This window comes from Macaca mulatta, chromosome 16 (assembly GCF_049350105.2).
Source record: "Macaca mulatta isolate MMU2019108-1 chromosome 16, T2T-MMU8v2.0, whole genome shotgun sequence".
Lineage (NCBI taxonomy): Eukaryota > Metazoa > Chordata > Mammalia > Primates > Cercopithecidae > Macaca > Macaca mulatta.
In genome coordinates this window covers 49,520,929-49,541,883 of record NC_133421.1, presented here as the reverse complement: position 1 = coordinate 49,541,883, position 20,955 = coordinate 49,520,929, and the positions used below count along the sequence as shown (strand labels likewise).

At 35.7% G+C, this 20,955-nt stretch overlaps 1 protein-coding gene across 1 annotated transcript in view; it reads left to right on the top strand.

Annotated features, from left to right (window-relative positions):
* The window catches only part of BRIP1 (BRCA1 interacting helicase 1), a 176,837-nt gene that overhangs the window by 60,287 nt on the left and 95,595 nt on the right, over positions 1–20,955 (top strand). The window contains exons 10-13 of the mRNA XM_002808125.4: positions 5,145–5,277; positions 14,036–14,190; positions 16,946–17,111; positions 17,540–17,680. Of these exons, the coding sequence (XP_002808171.4) occupies positions 5,145–5,277; positions 14,036–14,190; positions 16,946–17,111; positions 17,540–17,680 (595 nt within the window). The remainder of the gene's footprint in view (positions 1–5,144; positions 5,278–14,035; positions 14,191–16,945; positions 17,112–17,539; positions 17,681–20,955) is intronic.

The following is a 20,955-nucleotide window of genomic DNA, read 5'->3' as shown; positions in this document are numbered from 1 at the left end:
TAATTGTGAATCTTATTCCTAATTTGGCAGGATAATGTAATAGCCCCAAAGGATGTGTATAGGATATCGAACCTATAAATAAAACATGCTTTTAATTAATATATTTTAAAATTCTGGATCATGGCTTTAATGTATTGCTTTATTCTCCAATTTAAATAGGATTCTAGTTTCATGGGTTTTAATTAATCAAGATTTCAGTACTCTAAAATAATATATTTAGTACTAGCTTTATGAAAATTTACACTAGATAATTTTTTTTATTAGACATTAAGTTGTTGATCTAGAATCTTGTTACCATAGAAAAAAACTTCCCAACTCTGAATCCCATTTCATTTATTGTAGCATTTTTCTGTTTCCTTCATATTATACTTTAAAAAAATTTGAATGTTATACAGTCACATGGTTTGAAGATAAAATGTATACAAATTTGTAAAAACCTCCTTCCAGTTTCATCCCTGATCTGTTTAACGTCTGTGTTCTCCTAAACGAGTTTATCATTCAATACATATTACTCATTTATGAAACCAATATTAGATACATTTTATTGTCCCTCATTTTCATCCAAATGATGGCATACTATACATGCATTTTTCTGCAACTTGCTTTTTTCAGTTCACAGTGTATTTTGGAGACCTTTCCATGTTAAGACCTAGAAAGCTTTCTCAGTTTAAGAAAAAAAGATAACTAGAATTCCATTAGATAGATATGCAATAGTTTATTTAACCAGCCTCTGATTAACAGAGGAGGTTGTTTCTAGTCTTTTGCTCTTATACTGCTGTAATGAATAACTTTGAACATACATAATTTCATTTGTATGCAAATATATCTATAGGAAAGTTTTTAGAAGTGGAATTGTTGGGTGAAAGCATAGACATATTTGTAATTTCAATAGATATTGCTAACATTTACACAATAGGTGGATGACAGGGGGGCTAATGTATGCTTCTACCAGCAATGTATAAGAGTATGAAAATTGTTTTCTTCTAGCCTGCTAGGTGAAAAGTGTATCCCAATGTAGTTTTAATATTCATTTTCCTTAATATGCATGAACTTAAGCATCTTTAAAGGCCATTTATATTTTCTTTTGTGTCAACTGCCTGTTGACATCTCTGTTCTTTTTTTGTTCTTATTGTGGTTCTTTTTCTTAATGATTTATAAAACCCCATTCATATATTAGGGAATTAAAATATTTGCCTGCAATAAGAGTTGTAAATACTTTCCACCCCATTTTGCCATTTGCTTGTGTCTTTTCTGGTGGTGGTTTGCTATGCAGATTTCTGTGGTTTTTATTTTACAACATAGTTTGTTGAAAGAGTTGTCTATAGTTGCTAATTCTATTTTCTCACTTGACGTTCTTCCCTCATAGATCCTAGCAGTGTTGCTCTCTGGACAATTCTATGCAAGCTGTTCTTATCAAGATCACCAGTGATCTCTATATTGCCAAATACAGAGATTATTGTTTCTTTTATCTCAGCCAGTCAGTGGTGTTGGGTAGTTGATGACTACCTCTTTGAAAAGCATTTTTGTGTTAGCTTCTGTGACATCTCTGGTTTTCCTCCTTCTCACAGTCCGTTCTTTTATCATTTCTTTTACTAATTATTATTCTTTTTGATATCTAAATGTTGGAGTGCCTCAGGACTTACTTGGTACTGGGACCTAGTTTCTTTTGTAGCTCTATTTTCCCTAAATAGCTTATAGTATTATAGCTTAAAATATAATCTGCAGTACTGATGAGGCCTGAACCTATGTCTCTAGCTTCAGCCTCTCCCTAGAATGCCATTCTCATATCCAACTTTCTACTTTATAGCTCTTTTTGGATATCAAATAGACATTTCAACTTTACATCTAAAACAAAATTCCTTCCCTTCCCCTGTGTTCTGTTTTCTTCTCAGTCTTCCTCATCTAAGCAAACAGTATGTACCAGTTCCTCAAATAAAAAAGTTAAATATTATCCTTGATAATATCCTTACTGCCTCACCTCATCCAATTAAATGAGTAAGTCTTATAGATGCCACCTGCACAGTATATCCCCAATTCCTAAATTTCATTGACTGTGCATATCTATCCTACAATCTTCACTTAACAAGAATATTATAACAACCTCCTAACAGGTCTCTACTTTCACTCATCTTTCTCCAGTAATCAATTCTAGCTTGGTAGCTAGAATCATTTTTTAAACATGTAAAATAGATAGTCTCTCTTTTATTTAAAACTCTGTATTTAAAACCTTTCCACCAAAACAGGACGGTACTGGCATAAAAACAGACACACAGATCAATGGAACAGAACAGAAAACTCAGAAACAAATTCACACACCTACAGTGAACTCATTTTTGACATAGGTGCCACAAACATACACTGAGGGAAATACACAATCTCTTCAATAAATGGTGCCGGGAAAACTGGATATCCATATGCAGGAGAATAAAACGAGACCCCTATCTTTCACCATTAACAAAAATCAAATCAAAATACATTAAAGACAAATCTACAACCTCAAACTATGAAACTACTACCAGAAAACATTGGAAAAACTCTCCAGGACATCGGTCTGGGGAAAAACTTCTTGAGCAATACCTCAGAAGCACAGGTAACCGAAGCAAAAATGGACAGATGGGATCACATCAAGTTAAAAAGCTGCTGCAGAGCAAGGGAAACAATCAACCAAGTGACGAGGCAACCCACAGAATGGGAGGAAATATTTGCAAACTGCACATCTGACAAGGGATTAATAACCAGAATATATAAGGAGCTCAAGCAACTCTGTATGAAAAAATCTAATAATTTAATTAAAAATCGACAAAAGATTTGAATAGACATTTCTCTAAAGAAGACATACAAATGGCAGTCAGACATATGAAAAGACGCTCAACATCATTGATCAGCATTTCTCTGCTGATCAAAACTACAATGAGATATCACCTTACCCCAGTTAAAATGACTTTTATGCAAGACAGGCAACAACAAATGCTGGCGAGGATGTGGAGAAAAGACAATCCTCGTACACTGTTGGTGGGAATGTAGATTAGGACAGCCACTATGGAGAACAATTCGGAAGTTCCTCAAAAAACTAAAACTAGAGCTACCAAACGATTCAGCAATCCCACTGCTAGATATATACCCCAAATAAAGGAAATCAGTATATCAAAAGTGTATCTGTACTCCCATGTTTGCTGCAGCACTATTCACAATAGTCAAGATTTGAAAGCAACCTAAATGTCCATCAACAGATGAATGGATAAAGAAAATGTGGTACATATACATAATGGAGTACCACTCAACTATAACACAGAAGGAGATCCTGTCATTTCCAACAACATGGATAAAATTGGAGGTCACTGTGTTAAGTGAAATAAGCCAGGCACAGAAAGACAAAAAGCACATATTCTCACTTATTTGTGGGATCTAAAAATGAAAACAATTTAATCCATTGAGATAGAGAGTAGAAGGATGGTTTACCAGAGGCTGGGAAGGGTGGTAGGTGGGGATCACAGGAGAGGTGGGGTTGGTTAATGAGTACAAAGAAAAGAAAAATACAATGAATGAATAAGTCCTAGTATTTGATAGCACAACAGTGTGACTGTAGTCAATAATGATTTAACTGTACATTTAAAAATGACTAAAATAATATAATTGGATTCTTTGTAACACAAAGGATTAATGTTTGAGAGGATGGATAACCCATCTTCCATGATGTGATTATTATGTATTGCATGCCTGTATCAAAACATGTACCCCATAAATATATACACCTACTATATACCTACAAAAATTAAAAATAAAAAAAAACCCAAGCCGTCCCATTGCACTTTGAATAAATTCAGATTTCTTATTGTGACTCAGGATGACCTGATTTCTACTTATCACTCTGACATTGTTCATACCATTATTCATTTTTAACCATTGTGCTGCAAATCACATTGGCTTTCTTTCAGGCCCTCAAACAAGCAAAATTTTCTAACCACCTCAGGACCTTTGTCCTAGCTATTCCTTCTGCTTGGATATTTCTTTCTTTCTGATTCTCCCATGACTGGATACTTTTTGCATTTAGTTGTTAGAATAAATGTCACCTCAGGGAGAGCATTCTTGACATTGAAATTAAAGTAGCAACTAGGTTATATTAAACTAATTTATTTTCATAATTTATTTGTAAATCATTACCTGATTTTTTTTTTTCATTTTATTAGAACTTTTTTTTAACTTTTAAGTTCAGGGGTACATGTGCAGGTTTGTTATATAGGTAAACATGTTATGGGGGTTTCTTGTACATATTATTTCATCACCCAGGTATTAAGCCTTATACTCATTAGTTATTTTTCCTGATCGTCTTCCCTTCTCCAACCCTACACCATCCGATACGTGCTGTTCCCCTCTTGCCCGTGTGTTCTCATCATTTAGTTCCCACAAGTGAGAACATGTAGTATTTGATTTTCTGTTCCTGCGTTAGTTTGTTAAGGATAATGATCTCCAGCTCCATCCATGTTCCCATAAAGGACATGTTCTCGTTCTTTTTTGTGGCTGTATAGTATCCCATGGCTACCTGATATTTTCTTATTTATGTATTTGTTTTTATGTTTATTCCTGTCTCCCTTTAGTAGAATATAATTTCCATGAGAGTAAGGACCTTGCCTTTTTTATTCAACTGCTGTTATTTTCACTACCCAGAACAATGTCTGGAATAAATAGGCATTCAAACACTTAATGTATGAATGTGCATATAGATCAATGAATGTATTGATATATTTTCTAGTAATTCTCTTTTTTGTGTTAATATGTAACACTTTTAATTTCTTTATTAGGTTGTTTTGCATTTCCTTTTATATATATTTGGGATAAGTACCTAACACCTGGCTCTCAGTTGAAGAGACATTAGCTAAGTAAAGCAATGTGAATCCACAAAACAAGTGGGAAATCATATGCATGCTTGTTTCTTCTGAATAAAAGCTTTCTTTTTAGTTATATAAAGTTTATTTTGCAATATGAAACATGCATGCTTTTTAAAAGATTTCTTAATTAATCCACATTCATGTCCTAAGAATGTCAAGAAATACAGATCAATGCATGAAAATATGATTCTCTTGTTCTGTTGAAATAGTGCATGTAAGTATGATACTGGTTGATAAAATTGTTTTATTTTATTTCAGTTGGTTAGAAGCAAACTCTGAATATCTTGTAGAAAGAGATTATGAATCAGCTTGTAAAATATGGAGTGGAAATGAAATGCTCTTAAATTTACACAAAATGGGCATCACCACTGCTACTTTTCCCATTTTGCAGGTAAGATCTTTTTTCTACCTGTGAAATGTATTTAGTGAATTAGAAGTGATTTAGTCATGACTAAATCCAGATTAAATCTAGTGAGTAACCCAGAAGTTTTAAATATAGCAATTTAAATTTTTAAAAATTTTGTTATCTAAATTTGATAATCTTTAGGTGATGGCATGGGTAAATTGTGGCTGAAAACATAGCATTACTTAATTTGAAGGAAATAAGTCTTTAAAGGGATTAATTGCTTTGTTTAAAGCTAAAAGGAGTCAATAGTTTTAGGTTGTAGATTTATTTAGTCAATTGTAAAAGTTAAAAATTTTAGAAAATGAGGAGAAATTCCTATTTTGTTCATCTTAATTTAGAAATTATAAACCTGATATTCATGAAGAGATCATGAGTAGGCTTTGGAAGACTATGAAACTTATGAAGCTATATGCAAAATTTTATGAGTATATACTTTTGTACATTTTTCTAAATAGAGGCTGCATAAATTTCATTATATTTTCTAGTGTTTTTTTGCAGATAAGAATATATTTTCTTTTTTGTTCCTATTTACTTATTTAAATTACTAGATTATGTATTTTAGAATGGTTGTTTTAGGTTTAGAGAAAAATTAAGCACAAGGTCCAGAATTCTCATATACTTCCACTCCCAGCTACACACCTATACACATACACAATACACACCAACTCCACAGTTTCCCCATTATTGATCTCTTACAAGAGTGTAGTATATTTGTTACAATTGATAAACCATTATTGATGCATTATTGTTCATTTAAGTCCATAGTTTACCTTAGGGTTTACCCCTTGTGTTGTAGAGTTCAATTCGATTTTGCCTAGGAATCCACCACTACAATGTCATACAGAGTGTATTCACTGTCCTAAAATTCTTCTGTGTTACACCTCTTCATCCCTCCACCACACCATGCCCATACCCACCAAACCCTTGGCAACCACAGATTTTTTTTTTTACTACATTGTTTTGCCTTTTCCGGAATGCCATATAGTTGAAATTGTGCAGTATGTAGTCTTTTCAGACTGGCTTCTTTAACTTAACAATATGCATTTAAGATTCCTCCATGCATTTTTTTTGCCTTGATAGCTCATTTCTTCTTATAGCTGAATAATATTTCGTTATCTGGATGTACCACAGTTTATCCATTCACCTACTGAAAGACACATTGATGGTTTCCAGTTTTTGGCAATTGTGAATAAAGCTGCTATAAACATTTCTATTAGTGATAAGCTTTCTACTCATTTGTATGAATACTTAGGAACACAATTGTTGTATTATATGGTAAGACTGTGTTTAGCTTTGCAAGAAACTGCTAACAGTCTTCAAAAGTGGCTGTAACTGCTGGGTATGGTGGCATGCGGCTGTAGTCTTAGCTACTTGGGTGGCTGAGGCAGGAAGATTGCTTGAACCCAGGAATTTGAGGCTGTAGTGCACTATGATTGTGTGCTTGTGAATAGCTGCTCTCCAGCCTGAGCAACATAGCAAGACTTTGTCTCTTGACAAAAAGTGGCTGTACCATTTTGCATTCCCACCAGCAATGAACAAAAGTTCCTGTTGTTCTGTATCTTTGCCAGTGAACTTTGGGGCTGAGGACTCTGCTTTTATGAGTACAACTTTTTTAGATTACACATATGAGTGATAGCATGCAGTATTTGTCTATCAGGCTTATTTCAGATAACATAATACTTCCAGTTTCATCCATGTTGTTGCAAATGGCAAAATTTTCTTGTTTTTTTAAGACTGAATAATATTTCATTATATATATATGTGCCACATTTTCTTTATTTCATTAATCACTCACTATATTCTCACTTTTCCCCATGGGAAGAATTTTGGGCTAATGGAGGCTCTCTTGGCACTGAGCTGTACTTAGTGGGCAGGGGTGATGTGGATAATATGAAACTATACTTTTTGCCCTCTTCAATGCATCTGTTCTTGGATTTTTTGCTCCAATGGGGTCCTGGAACTTCTCTGCTAGACTCTTAGACTCTTAACAAAGGTACTCTCATATGTGGGTGGTTGTCAGAATTGGTTCATTGTTGGGAGATGACAATGGAAAACTCAAATTCTTTTTTTTTTTTGAGACAAAGTCTCACTCTGTTGTCCAGGCTGGAGGGCAGTGGTGTGATCTCAGCTCACTGCAACCTCTGCTTCCCGTGTTCAAGCCATCCTCATGCCTCAGTCTCCCAAGTTGCTGGGACTACAGGCATGCCCCACCATGCCCGACTAATATTTGTATTTTTGGCAGAGACGGGATTTCACCATGTTGGCCAGGCTGGTGTCAGACTCCTGACCTCAAGTGATCCGCCTGCCTTGGCCTCCCAAAGTGCTAGGGTTGGAAAACTTAAATTCTTCCATCTTGCTGATGTTATTTCTCAAAGAGGTTTTTGAACAAAAAATGATGAAAATAATTGCTAACATGATCACAATAACATTCTGGGTATGTGACTATTAAAACATATATTTTAATCAGGATATACATAAATTTTTGCCCTGCATTTTTAAAATGCAACGTGGTGTCTATTATAAGAATTTTTCCATGTTGTGACATCTTTTATAATTTTTTTTGCATAAATTGTTTGCATTTTGAAAGTTATTTATATAACAGTAAAATGGGGCTGAGGGTGATGGTGCATGCCAGTAATCCTGCACTTTGAGAGGCTGCAGCTGGCAGATTGCTTGAGGCCAGGAGTTCAAGACCAGCCTGGGCAATATAGTGAGACCCTGTCTCTACAAAAAAAATACAAAAAATTAGCCGGGTATGGTGGCAGTGTGCTGTAGTCCCAGCTAATTGGGAGGCTGAGGCAGGAGGATCACCTGAACCCAGGAGGTTGAGGCTACAGTGAACCGTGATTGCACCACTACACTCCAGGCTGGGGCACAAGGCAAGGCCCTGTTTTTTAAAAAAAGGGATAAATTGTAGCATATTCACATAGTAGAATACTACATAGCAATAAAAAATGAACTAGAATACTACATAGCAATAAAAAATGAACTACTTCCAACACAACCATATAGTTTTTTGTTTTTTGTTTTTTGTTTTTTTGAGATGGAATTTGACTCTTGTTGCCCAGGCTGAAGTGCAGTGGCACGATCTCAGTTCACTGCAACCTCTGCCTCCTGGGTTCAAGTGATTCTCCTGCCTCAGACTCATGAGTAGCTGGGATTACAGGCATGCGCCACCACACCTAATTTTTTGTATTTTTAGTAGAGACGGAGTTTCTCCATGTTGGTCAGGCTGGCCTTGAACTCCCAACCTCAAGTGATCTGCTCACCATGGCCTCGAACTCCCAACCTCAGGTGATCCGCCCACCATGGCCTCCCAAAGTGCTAGGAGCCACCGCGCCTGACCCTAGATGAATCTTAAATATTATGTTAGGTGAAGGAAACCAGATTCAAAAGGGTATAAACTGTATAAATCTATTTTTATGAAATTGAAGAACAGACCAACCTAATTATGGTGAGAGAAGTTGACAACTATGTGGGGGTTCAGAGCAGTTTGGGCTGAGAAGGGGCACAAAGGAATATCTGGGATTCTAGGAATGTTTTGTATCCTGGTTGGGTGTTAGTTACATGGGGAGGTGTGTGTATTTAGTGAGGTGTACATGTAAGATTAGTTCATTCTACTGTATATGTTACATGTCAGTTATAAAATGTACAAATAAAATGTATGTCGAAGAAAAAAACTGGAAAATACAGAATGGCACAAAGAAAAATGACTCATAAACTCAAAGATGAACATTATGCACATTGTGATTTATGTCTCCTTATGCCTTCTATTCCCATATTTGCTTATTATAAATATATTTCTGGTATGACACATTTCTTTTAGCCTCTTTTAATTTAACAATATATTATGTATACTTTTCCTATTTAAAGATTCCTTCACATAATTTTTAACTGCAGTGTAGCATTTTTATGAGTGTACATATTCTAAATTGATTAATCTGGTAAGTTGAAATATAGGTTATTTCCAGTTTCCCAGTGTAATAAACAGTTCTGATATGAACATCCCTTATGAATTGTGGTTTTTGAATTTACTTTAAGCAGTCTTTTCTTATCCTATGTTATATTTCTCCTAAAAGTTTTAAGGTATTTATTGTTTATAAAGGATGGGATTTATAAATACTTTTGCAAAGCCTTGGATTCATTTTGTTTATGTTGTGAATTTATGAATCAATTTTTTTCCTGTATGGATAGAGAATTGTCCCAGCACTGTTTCCTAAATGGGGCATATTAATTTCCCTCTAATTTGTAATGCCACCTCTGTTACCTATTTAATTTTCTTTTTTTAAATTAAAAAAATTATTTTTTAACTTTTTTTTTGTTTTTAAGAGACAGGGTCTTGCTGTGTTGCCCAGAATGAAGTGCAATGGTGCATTCATAGCTCACTGTAACCTTGGATTTCTGGTCTTAAGGGATCCTCCTGCCACAGACTCCTCAGTAGCTGGGACTACAGGCATGCATCACCACACCTGGCTAATTATTTATTTATTTATTCATTTTGAGACAGAATCTCACTCTGTTACCCAGGCTGGAGTGCAGTGGTGTGATCTCAGCTCACTGCAATCTCTGCCTTCCAGGTTCAGGCAATTCTTGTGCCTCAGCACCCCCAAGTACCTGGGACCACAAGCGTGCCACCACGCCTGGCTCTTTTATTTATTTATTTATTTATTTTTTTATGGTAGAGCAATTTATTTTCTTTTGGGTATATACCAAGTAAGAGGATTGCGGGGTCAAATGGTAATTCTTTATTTTTTTAATTATTATTATACTTTAAGTTCTAGGGTACATGTGCACAATGTGCAGGTTTGTTACATATGTATACATCTGCCATGTTGGTGTGGTACACCCATTAACTCGTCATTTACATTAGGTGCATCTCCTAATGCTATCCCTCCCCGTTCCCCCCACCCCACGACAGGCCCGTGTGTGATGTTCCCCATCCTGTGTCCAAGTGTTCTTATTGTTCAATTCCTACCCCTGAGTGAGAACATGCAGTGTTTTGTTTTCTGTCCTTGTGATAGTTTGCTGAGAATGATGATTTCCAGCTTCATCCATGTCCCTACAAAAGGCATGAACTCATCCTTTTTTATGGCTGCATAGTATTCCATGGTGTATATTTGCACGCCTGGCTCATTTTTTGTATTTATTTATTTATTTATTTTTTATAGAGATGGGGTTTTGTCATGTTGCCCAGGCTGGTCTCCAGCTCCTGAGCTCAAGTGATCCACCTGCCTCGGTCTTTCAAAGTGCTAGGATTGCAAGTGTGAGCCACCCACACCTGGCCTAATTTTTTTATGTTTTGTAAAGACAGGGTGTTACTATGTTGCCTAGGCTGGTCTTGAACTCATGGCCTCAGGCCATCCTTCCATCTCGGCCTCCTGAAGCACTGGGATTACAAGAGTGAACCGCTACACCCAGCCCCTCTAATTTTCATATATGTGTGAATTTATATTTGGACTTGATTCTGTTCCACCATTCTTTTTCTCTAATTTGTCACGTTTGTTAATTAATGATAAGAAAAGTGCTTATATATAGTAAGGCATATCCCTCACTTTATTATTTTCCTTTGGAATTGTATCAGCTGTCCTTTGTTTTACTCAGCCATTTGAATTTTAGAATTAGCTTATAATCTTTAGGAAAAGTTCTGTTGGAACTTTTATTGTAATTGCACTGTATTTATAGATTAATTTGGAAAGAATTCATGTATTTACATTATGAAGTTCTCCCATTCATGACAAGATATAGTTCTTCATTATGATTTCTTCCTATCTTTCAATAACATTTTATAATTTTATTTTTAAAAGATTAGATACTTTTGGTTAGATTTATTCTTCGGTAGCTTAAAGTTTCTGTTTCCATTACAAATGATATATTTTTAAAATTACGTTTTTAATTGTTATTGCTATATCAAACTGGTGTTTGATTTTTATTTATCTTATAATTGTCTTATTAACCACCTTGTTGAATTATTTTACAAGTTTGTCCACAGATTATCTTAAATTTTCCATATAGATAACCGTATTGTCTGAATAATGACCGGCTTCTTTCTCATTTCTTTCTAATTTCTTCATGTTTTTGTTTCTTACTATGCTGGCGCAGACTTCCAGTGCGTTGTTTATCACAGGCAATGAAAAAGACATCCTGGGCCGGGTACGGTGGCTCATGCCTGTAATCCCAGCACTTTGGGAGGCCGAGGCGGGCAGACCACAAGGTCAGGAGATCGAGACCATCCTGGCTAACACGGTGAAATCCTGTCTCTACTAAAAAACGTACAAAAAATTAGCCGGGCGTGGTGGTGGGAGATTGTAGTCCCAGCTACCTGAGAGGCTGAGGCAGGAAAATGGCATGAATCGGGAGGCGGAGCTTGCAGTGAGCCGAGATCGCGCCACTGCACCCCAGCCTGGGCGACAGAGCGAGGCTCCGTCTCAAAAAAAAAAAAAAAAGAAGAATAAAAAAAAGAAAAAGACATCCTGGTTTTGTTGTTTAAAGGAGCAATTACTAGTATTGCACCCTTTATTGAGATGTTTGCTGTGGTTAAAAATTTTTTAATTGACAACTTCATTGAGCTATAATTTAATTCATATGCTTAAAATTTACCTTTTAAAAGTGAGTTCTGTGGGTTATTTTTATATTATTTTATATCATATACATATAATATATTTTTATTATATACTATATATACTATATTATATACTATATTAATACTATATTATGTACTATATACTATATACTATATACAATTAGTTCTGTTGAGAAAAGTATTCCTCTGACCCACTCCTCAATCCCAATTCTCACTTTTATCTCTTGTAGTGGTTTTTTCTGATATTTAACCACATTTAAAAAAATAACGTGGGTTCTGCTTCTTTTGAGTTTTCAATTTTAGATGTTCTCTGTTGACTTTCTCTTAATTATAATGATGATTTAGCTCCTTTAGACACACACACACTCTTCTCTGACACACACACACGCATACGCGCTCTCTTCCTCCTTTGCTTCCTCCTTTTCTTCCCTTCTTTCTTTTCTCTCTTCACTCTTTATTCTGCCAGTATAGTTATATTGATATTCAGTGTGGATATCATCATGTGTATGTATTATTATAGCTCATGATAGTAATGTAATGTAGCTTATTTGATTATATTTTTATACAGCTTTATGTATGTTTCCTAAGGAACCATAATTAACTTTTTATTTATTTTTCCATTGCTTAGTTTTCTATTTTTCTACCCCCCCCCCAACCCAGCTGCCAATGTGTGGGTAACCTAATGGGAATTGAGCTCGGAGTACTCTCATGATTCAATATGTAGTATTTCATTTAGCCCTTCTGTTTTTAGTACAGCGCCTCACCTTTAATAGTTTATATTTTCTATATTTTATCAGAGTAAATTGCCAGTGTTCTGCCAGTGTTGGAGAAGGATATTAAGCCTTGATGTAAGGTGTTGCTGGGGGGACTTCATTTTTCAAAAAGAATAGTTTGATATTTGTATTTCATTGCAGGGCTGCATATTTTTCCACATTCATGTTGTCTTTCTTGTTTGTTCTTTGTTGGTTTGTTTTTTAAGTCTTTCTACTTATTTGTATTCTTTAATGTTTTGTTCAGTAAGGCTGATTTTTACTCTTATAGATTTGTGTTGTTTCACAATATATCTGAATACTAAAATGTATCGTTCTTATTTATCCTATTTCCTCGTTTTATTTTCATTGAACACATTTTATTGTCAGACATCAGAGTTGTCACCAATATCTTTTATTGCTTCAGTATCCAGAATTTTCTCTTTTACAATCTGGGAAACATACTCTTCTGTTTTCTTATAATTTTGTCTTATTGTCCGCACTTTCATCCATTATTAAAACTTATGAGCCATGTAAAGACCAATGAGCCAGTTAACATACATTTTGTTATTTAACATGTATTGTTTCCTTAAGTCATTTAGCTTTGCTTGTGATGTAGTCATATTATTCTCAGCATCAAAATTACTTTCTGGAAATAATTCATGGATTTAAGGCAACATATCAATTCTTTAAAGACTTTTGGAGAAGCTACTTGCTATATTTTTATTTAATTCCTTACTTCTGAAAGGCACCAAATAATACCCTGATTGACCGAGAAGTAATGAATCTTCTAAATACTAACTTATTATTGAAGAGTCTTTGAGGAGAATTTTGCTAATATGGCAATCTAAAATACATTGATAGTATTGTGCTGTTAATAATTGTCTTAGTCTGTTTGTATCGCTACAAAGAAATACCTGAGGCTGGGTAACTTATAAAGAAAAGAGGTTTATTTGGTTATTGTATAAGAAGCATGTCACCAACATCTGCTTTTGAGAACCTTAGCCTGCTTCTAGTCATGGCAAGAGGTGAAAGGGAGCTGGTTTGTACAGATCATATGGCAAGAGAAGAAGCGAGAGAGAGAAGGGAGGGAGGTGTCAGGCTCTTTTTAACAACCAGCTCTCATGGGAACTAACAGAGCACTAACTCACCTCCTCTCCACGTAGGGAGGGTGTTAATCTATTCATGAGGTATCTACCCGCCATGATCTCAAACCTTCCGATATGCCCCACTTCCATTACTGGGGATCACATTACAATATGAGATTCGGAGAAGTCAGACTATCAAACTATAGCAATTCTGTTCACCTAAAATTTCAATGCATGTTTTGTTTGGGTTTCATTATATTTTTGAGAAGTTTCTATTTCCAATTCCCTCCCAACCCCTCTACACTTAATTTGGTAATTTCTTATAGGGACATTTTTCTGCTGTTCTTCAAAAAGAGGAAAAAATCTCACCAATTTATGGTAAAGAGGAGGCAAGAGAAGTACCTATTATTAGTGCATCAACTCAAATAATGCTTAAAGGACTTTTTATGGTGCTTGACTATCTTTTTAGGCAAAATAGCAGGTAAGTGAAGATAACTAATGTGTATTTTCCTTTAAAAATAGCCTAATTTGGGTGCTAGCATGTGTTTAATACATACCAATTTTGGGTGAGTAAATAGGAGAATTGAAACAAGTGTTATAGGTATTATTATATATTTGCTGTTATTGACACAGGCTTAGAGGAATTGAAATTAGTCTGATGCTTTTTTGAGACAGGGACTTGCTCTGTCACCCAGGCTGAAGTGTAGTTGTGTGATCACAGCTCACTGCAGCCTTGACCTCCTGGGCTTAAGCAATCCTCCCACCTGTTTCCTGAGTAGCTGGGATTACAGGTGTGCACAGCCCACACCCAGCTAATTTTTTATTTTTTTTGTAGAGATGAGATCTCACTATGTTGAACAGGATGGTCTTAAACTCCTGGCCTCAAGTGATCCTCCCACCTCAGCCTCTCAAAGTGCTAGGATTGTAAGCGTGAGCCCAACCTGGCCAAAATTAGTCTTTTATATTAATGAATATTGAAATCATTAAACATATTTAATTAAATCATATTAAATTTTTATCTTCTATTGCTAAAGTTTTCTTATGTTCCTACAGTGTCAGAAAGTCCCTTTTTTATTGTACGAACTGTGGAAAATGAAAAACAACCAATCCCTCTCATCCTATAATTTAAGTTATAGTAGAACCTAGTTCTGGTATTTTTTTGTGTATGTGGTAAAATATACATAAAATATACCATTTTAACCATTTTATGTATACAACTCCATGCCATTAAGTATAGTATGTTTGCAATGTTGTACATTGTACTCATTTCCAGAGATTTCCAGAAATTTTTTTTATCATTCCAAATAGGAATTCTGTACCCATGAAATAATAACTCCCTAGAGTCTTTCCCCTCATCCCCTGCTAACCTGTATTCTATTTTCATCTTATGAAGTCCTTTTTAGGTGTTTCACATGAGAGCAATCATACAATGTTTGTCTTTTTTTGTCTGGCTTATTTCAATTAACTTAGCACAGTGTTTTCAGAGTTCATTTATGTAGTAGCATATATCAGAATTTCATTCCTTTCTATGGCTGAATAACATTCCGTTGTATATATATACCACAGTTTGTTAATTTGTTCTTATGTTAATGGACATTCGGGTTATTTTCATCTTTTGGCTATTGTAAACAATGCTACTATGAACGTTGGTGTACAAATATCTGAGTTCTGCTTTCAGTTCTTCTGTGTGTATATAAGTACCTAGCAGTGGAATTGCAGGATCATATGGTAATGCTGCATTTAACTTTTTGAGAACTCACTATACTGTTTCCCACAGCAACTGCATTATTTTCCATTCCCATTATCAATGCACAAGGGTTCCAGTTTCTACACATCCTTGCCAACAGTTTATGTAGCAGCATATATCAGAATTGTTATTTTGCTGACACTTGTTATTTTATTTTTTTATAATAGCCATCCTAATAGGTATCAAGTGATTTCATCTGGTTTTTATTTGTATTTCCTAATGACTAGAGATGTTGAGAATCTTTTCATGTGCTTATTGGCCAATTGTATGTCTCTTTTGGAGAAATATCTGTTGGAGTCTTTTGCCCATTTTTTAATTACTGTTTTGTTGTTGTTGTTGAGTTGTAGTTATTTATATATTCCGGATGTCAGTCTTGTAAGAGATTTATGCTTTACAAATATTTTCTCCCATTCTGTGGGTTGTTTTTTCATTTATTGATAGTGTACTTTGATGCAGAAAAGCTTTTTAATCTCCTTTTTTGTTGTTGCCTGTACTTTTAGTGTCACATCCAGTAAATCATGACCAAATCTGATATCATGAAGATTTCCCCTTTGTTTTCTTTTCTTTTTTTTGAGACGGAGTCTCGCTGTCTCCCAGGTTGGAGTGCAGTGGTGTGATCTTGACTCACTGCAACCTCTACCTCCCGGGTTCACGCCATTCTCCTGCCTCAGCCTCCCGAATAGCTGGGACTACAGGCACCAGCCACCACGCCCGGTTAATTTTTTGTATTTTTAGTAGAGACAGGGTTTCACCATGTTGGCCAGGCTAGTCTCAAACTCCTGACCTCGTGATCTGCCTGCCTCAGCCTCCCAAAGTGCTGGGATCACAGGTGTAAGCCACCATGCCCAGCCACATTTTATTCTTTTTAAGCTTAGCCATTTTCTAGATTGATATTGAAAGTAGTTATAAACTGGATGGTATCACAGATGTCATTTGGTTCAGCACCTTCATTAAAAGTAGATGAAGGCTGAGACTCAGGTTTCAAAGGAATGTAAGAATTTTATAAATTTGTTGCTAATACTTTAAAAACTTTCAGTAAAAATTATCTTTCTGTTTTCTCATGTAATAAAAAAGTATAACCCACCTTTTAGTTTCTTTAACCATAATGCTGTTTTCTATTTTGTAACTCATCATATAGTAGAGCATGCAGAGAGCTCTGGACTGGGAGTTAGGAGGCCTGGATTTTAATTCTGCTTCTGCCCTGACATATGTAATGTTTGAAAATGAGGTTAGGAAGTAGCTGGTAAAAGATAGATGGTTAGATGATTTCTAATATTCCCTCTGAGAATCAGTTGATTCTATGATTTAATGACTTAATTAATATCAGAATTACTGAATTTAATTAATGGTAAGGAGAATGTTATTTTTGAATAGGAAGGTACCAGCTCTTTCAAATGAGTTTTAATGTAATCAGTTTCTATATTGTATGTAGCTGGGTCATAGGTTTTACAAAGTTTTGCCACTTAATTAGCATTTTCTTTGCATCTAGATTTGCAGATGATTATAAAATTGCAATTCAACAGACTTACTCCTGGACAAATCAGATTGATATTTCAGATAAAAATGGGTTGTTGATTCTACCAAAAAATAAGAAACATTCACGACAGAAAACGGCAGTTCGTGTGCTAAACTTTTGGTGCTTAAATCCAGCTGTGGTAAGCTCATCATGTAAATGGAGATTTTGTCTTCCTGCTCAGTACCAGCATTTTAATAAATATGGTTGACTCTTTTAAAAATAGTTGTTTGTTGTTGTTGTTGTTGTTTTGAGGCAGGATCTTGCTCTTCACCCAGGCTGGAGTGCAGTGGTGCAATCTAGCTCACTGCAGCCTTGACCTCCCGGGCTCAAGCGATCCTCCCACCTTAGCCTCCCGAGTAGCTGGGACTATAGGCAAGGGTCACTATGCTCGGCTAATTTTTCTATTTTTTGTAGAGACGGGGTTTCACCATATTGCCCAGGCTGGTCTCCTAGACTCAAGTGATCTTTCTGCTTCAGCCTCCCAAAGTGCTGGGATTAGAGGTGTGAGCCACTTTGCCCAGCCTCTTTTAAAGATAATTTTATTTATCTAATGTTGTTTTCTTTTAGGCCTTTTCAGATATTAATGGCAAAGTTCAGACTATTGTTTTGACATCTGGTACATTATCACCAATGAAATCCTTTTCGTCAGAACTTGGTGTTACATTTACTGTCCAGCTGGAGGCTAATCATGTCATTAAAAATTCACAGGTTAGTTGTTTTTTTTTTTTTTTGAAGGCCTTCAGTGTTTCTACTTACTTCAGTATAACTCTATATAAACAAGTTAGAAGGTACTTGAAGTGCCAGGAAGTAAATCTTGATAGGAAATTCAACATTCCAGTTTTATAATAAAAGAAAATCTGTCAGCTACTTAATAGTGTGTCTACAGAAGGAAATAATCCAGTCACTTGGGATGCAAAAGGCTGTATTTCAGCTTCTTCTTTTAAATAAGTTTTAGTTTTGTAATGAAAACAAAATTTTGATTTATTTAGTTCTCAAGGTATAATTATTTGTATTTTATTTTATTTATTTATTTATTTATTTATTTATTTATTTATTTTTGAGACAGAATCTCGCTCTGTTGCCCAGGCTGGAGGGCAGTGGTGTGATCTTGGCTCACTCAGGTTTAAGCAATTCTCCCGCCTCCGCCTCTCGAGTAGCTGAGATTACAGGTGTGCGCCACACGCCTGGCTAATTTTTTATTTTTTATTTTTAGTAAAGATGGGGTTTCACTGTGTTGTCCAGGGTGGTATTGAACTCCTGCCCTCAAATGATGCACCTGCCTTGGCCTCCCAAAGTGTTGGGATTACAGGCCACCATGCCCGGCCTATTTATATCTAATTTATTTATCTCTGTATTTTTATTTTTACTTTTATTTTTTCAGACACAATTTTGCTCTGTCCTCCAGGCGGGAGTGCAGTGGTGCGATCTCAGCTCACTGCAGCCTTCGCCTCCTGGGTTCCAGCCACTCTCCTGCCTCAACCTTCTCAGTAGCTGGGATTATGAGTGTGTGCCACCATGCTTTGTGCATTTTTGTATTTTTAGTAGAGATGGGGTTTTGCCATGTTGGCCAGACTTTATTTATCTTTTTAGAGACAAGGTCTCGCTATGTTGCCCAGGCTGGCTTCAAACTCCTGGGCTCAAGCAGTCCACCTGCCTCAGCGTCCTGAGTAGCTGGGACTACAGGCATGTACTACCATGCCCAGCTTGTATAATTATGCTTCTCTTTTCCATTAGACTATAGTGTATCCTGATTCTTCCTTTTACATTCACATTCTTCCTCTGTGCCTAGATTAATAGCTGGTATTTAGCAAGTGTTCAGCACGTTTGAATATCTGAAATGAATTAAAACGTACTCTTATGAGTCCTATGATTTAAGATTTTAATGTTTTATAACGATGCCTACTAAATGTTATTTTAATTTTTGTAGAAATGTATAGATTATCATTTTTCATTATGCCTTCTGGTTTCTTTTTATGAAGTATTTTAAAGTAGTTAGGCACACAGGTGATGTTAAGCTGTGGTTAATGCTAAAGTGGTTAAGTTAACATCACCTGTGTGCCTAACACAAGGCTAGTTCTTTGTTAAGCTATATACACAGGTTTATGGTGGGAACATTTGTGGTTCTCACAATTACCTGGGAGCAACTACGGCATTTGGTAGTTGGGAACCTAGAATGCTAAACTCCTATATAACTAAGAATTGTGCTTTCCAAATGCCAGAGTGTTCCTGTTGAGAAATGTGACTATCAACAGCAGTGAAGGAAGAATACATGTTCCACATTTTCAAGTTGCTTTCTTTAGAGACACAGATAAATATAGGAAGTTGGTAAATTCAGCATGCGTTTTCTCATAAGAATGTTATTACAGGCTCTACGTTCTCAACCTACTGCACAGAAGTCCATTTAACCTGTAATGTCTCTGAATTATAATAATGTAGTTGTGCAGCTGGATTCTGTTATACTATAATATTTTCCTTCAACTTAAATTTTTTAAAAACTTTAATTGTGGTAGAATATACATGACATAAAATTTGCCATCTTAACCATTTTTGAGTATACAGCTCAGTCTTATTAAGTATGTATATATTGTTGTGCAACCAATCTCAAGACATTCTCCTCTTGAAAAACTGAAACTCTGTTCCCATTAAACAATAGCTCTCTATTCTCCCCCTTCCCCAACTCCTGGTAACTACCATTCTACTTTCTGTTTCTCTGAATCCGATTACTATAAGTACTTCATATAAGTGGAATCATAAAGTATTTGTCATTTTTGTGACTGGCTTATTTTACTTAGCATAATGTCCTCAAGGTTTGTCCATGTTGCAGATAATGTCTTCAAAGTTCATCTATGTTGTAGTATGTGCCAGTTTCTTCTTTAAAGGTGAATAATGTTTCATGTGTGTATATGCCTGTGATTTATAATAATATATATTTGGTCTTCCACTCCATTTCTTGGCATACAACTCCTAAAATCCTTAGAATCTCCAAAGTGATATTTTGTATGCTAATGAGATGACTAATGGTAGGGGGCCCCTAGATAGCATCAGGATGGGGGCTGGTCTCCGGAAAGACCAAGACATGATAGGAGAGTTGGGATTTTCACCCCCATTTCTCAACCTCTGGGGAGGGCCTGGGGGAGATGGTGCTAAAGGTTAAATTTATTTTAATATCTAGTGGTTTAATCAATCATGCCTACATAATGAAGCCTCCATAAAAACCTAGAAGGACAGGGTTCAGAGAGCTTCCAGATAGCTGAACACCTGGAGGTTCCTGGAGGGTGATGTGCCTGGGAATTGAAGCTCTGAGCCCCTTCCCACATACATCTCTTTATCTGTATCCTTTGTAATATCTTTTATAACAAATCAATAAGTGTAGGTAAATGTGTCTCTGGGTTCTATGAGCAGCTCTACCAAATTAATTGAACCCAAGCAGAGGGTTGTGGGATGCCCGATTTCTAGCTGATCAGTCAGAAGCACAAGTAAAACAACTGTGACTGGCAACAGAAATCAGGGGCAGTCTTGGGAACTGAGCCCTCAACCTCTGGGATCTGAAGTTATCTTCCAGTAGATAGTGTCAGAATTGAATTGAATTAGAGGACACCCAATTGATGTCTGTTGCAGAATTGATTGTTTGCTTGGTATGTGGAGAAAACCTCCCACACATTTGGTCACATAAGTTTTCTGTGTTGATTGCTGTGGTGTGAGAGCAAAGGAAAACGTTTGTTTTTTTCTACTCAATGCTACATTTTGATAATTTATTCATCTATTGATTCTTTCAACTGTATTTCAAAATAATTAGAAATTTCAGAAAAGTTGAAAAGGTAATATTAATATTGTGAGTATCTTTATATCCTTCACCTAGATTCATCACTTGTTAACATTTTGCACAATTTCTTCTGTCTCTCTCCGTCTCTTTACATATAAGGGAGATAGAATTGCAAATAACTGTAAGCTGTGGTGGGTATGGTTTTTTTCTATGACTAAGG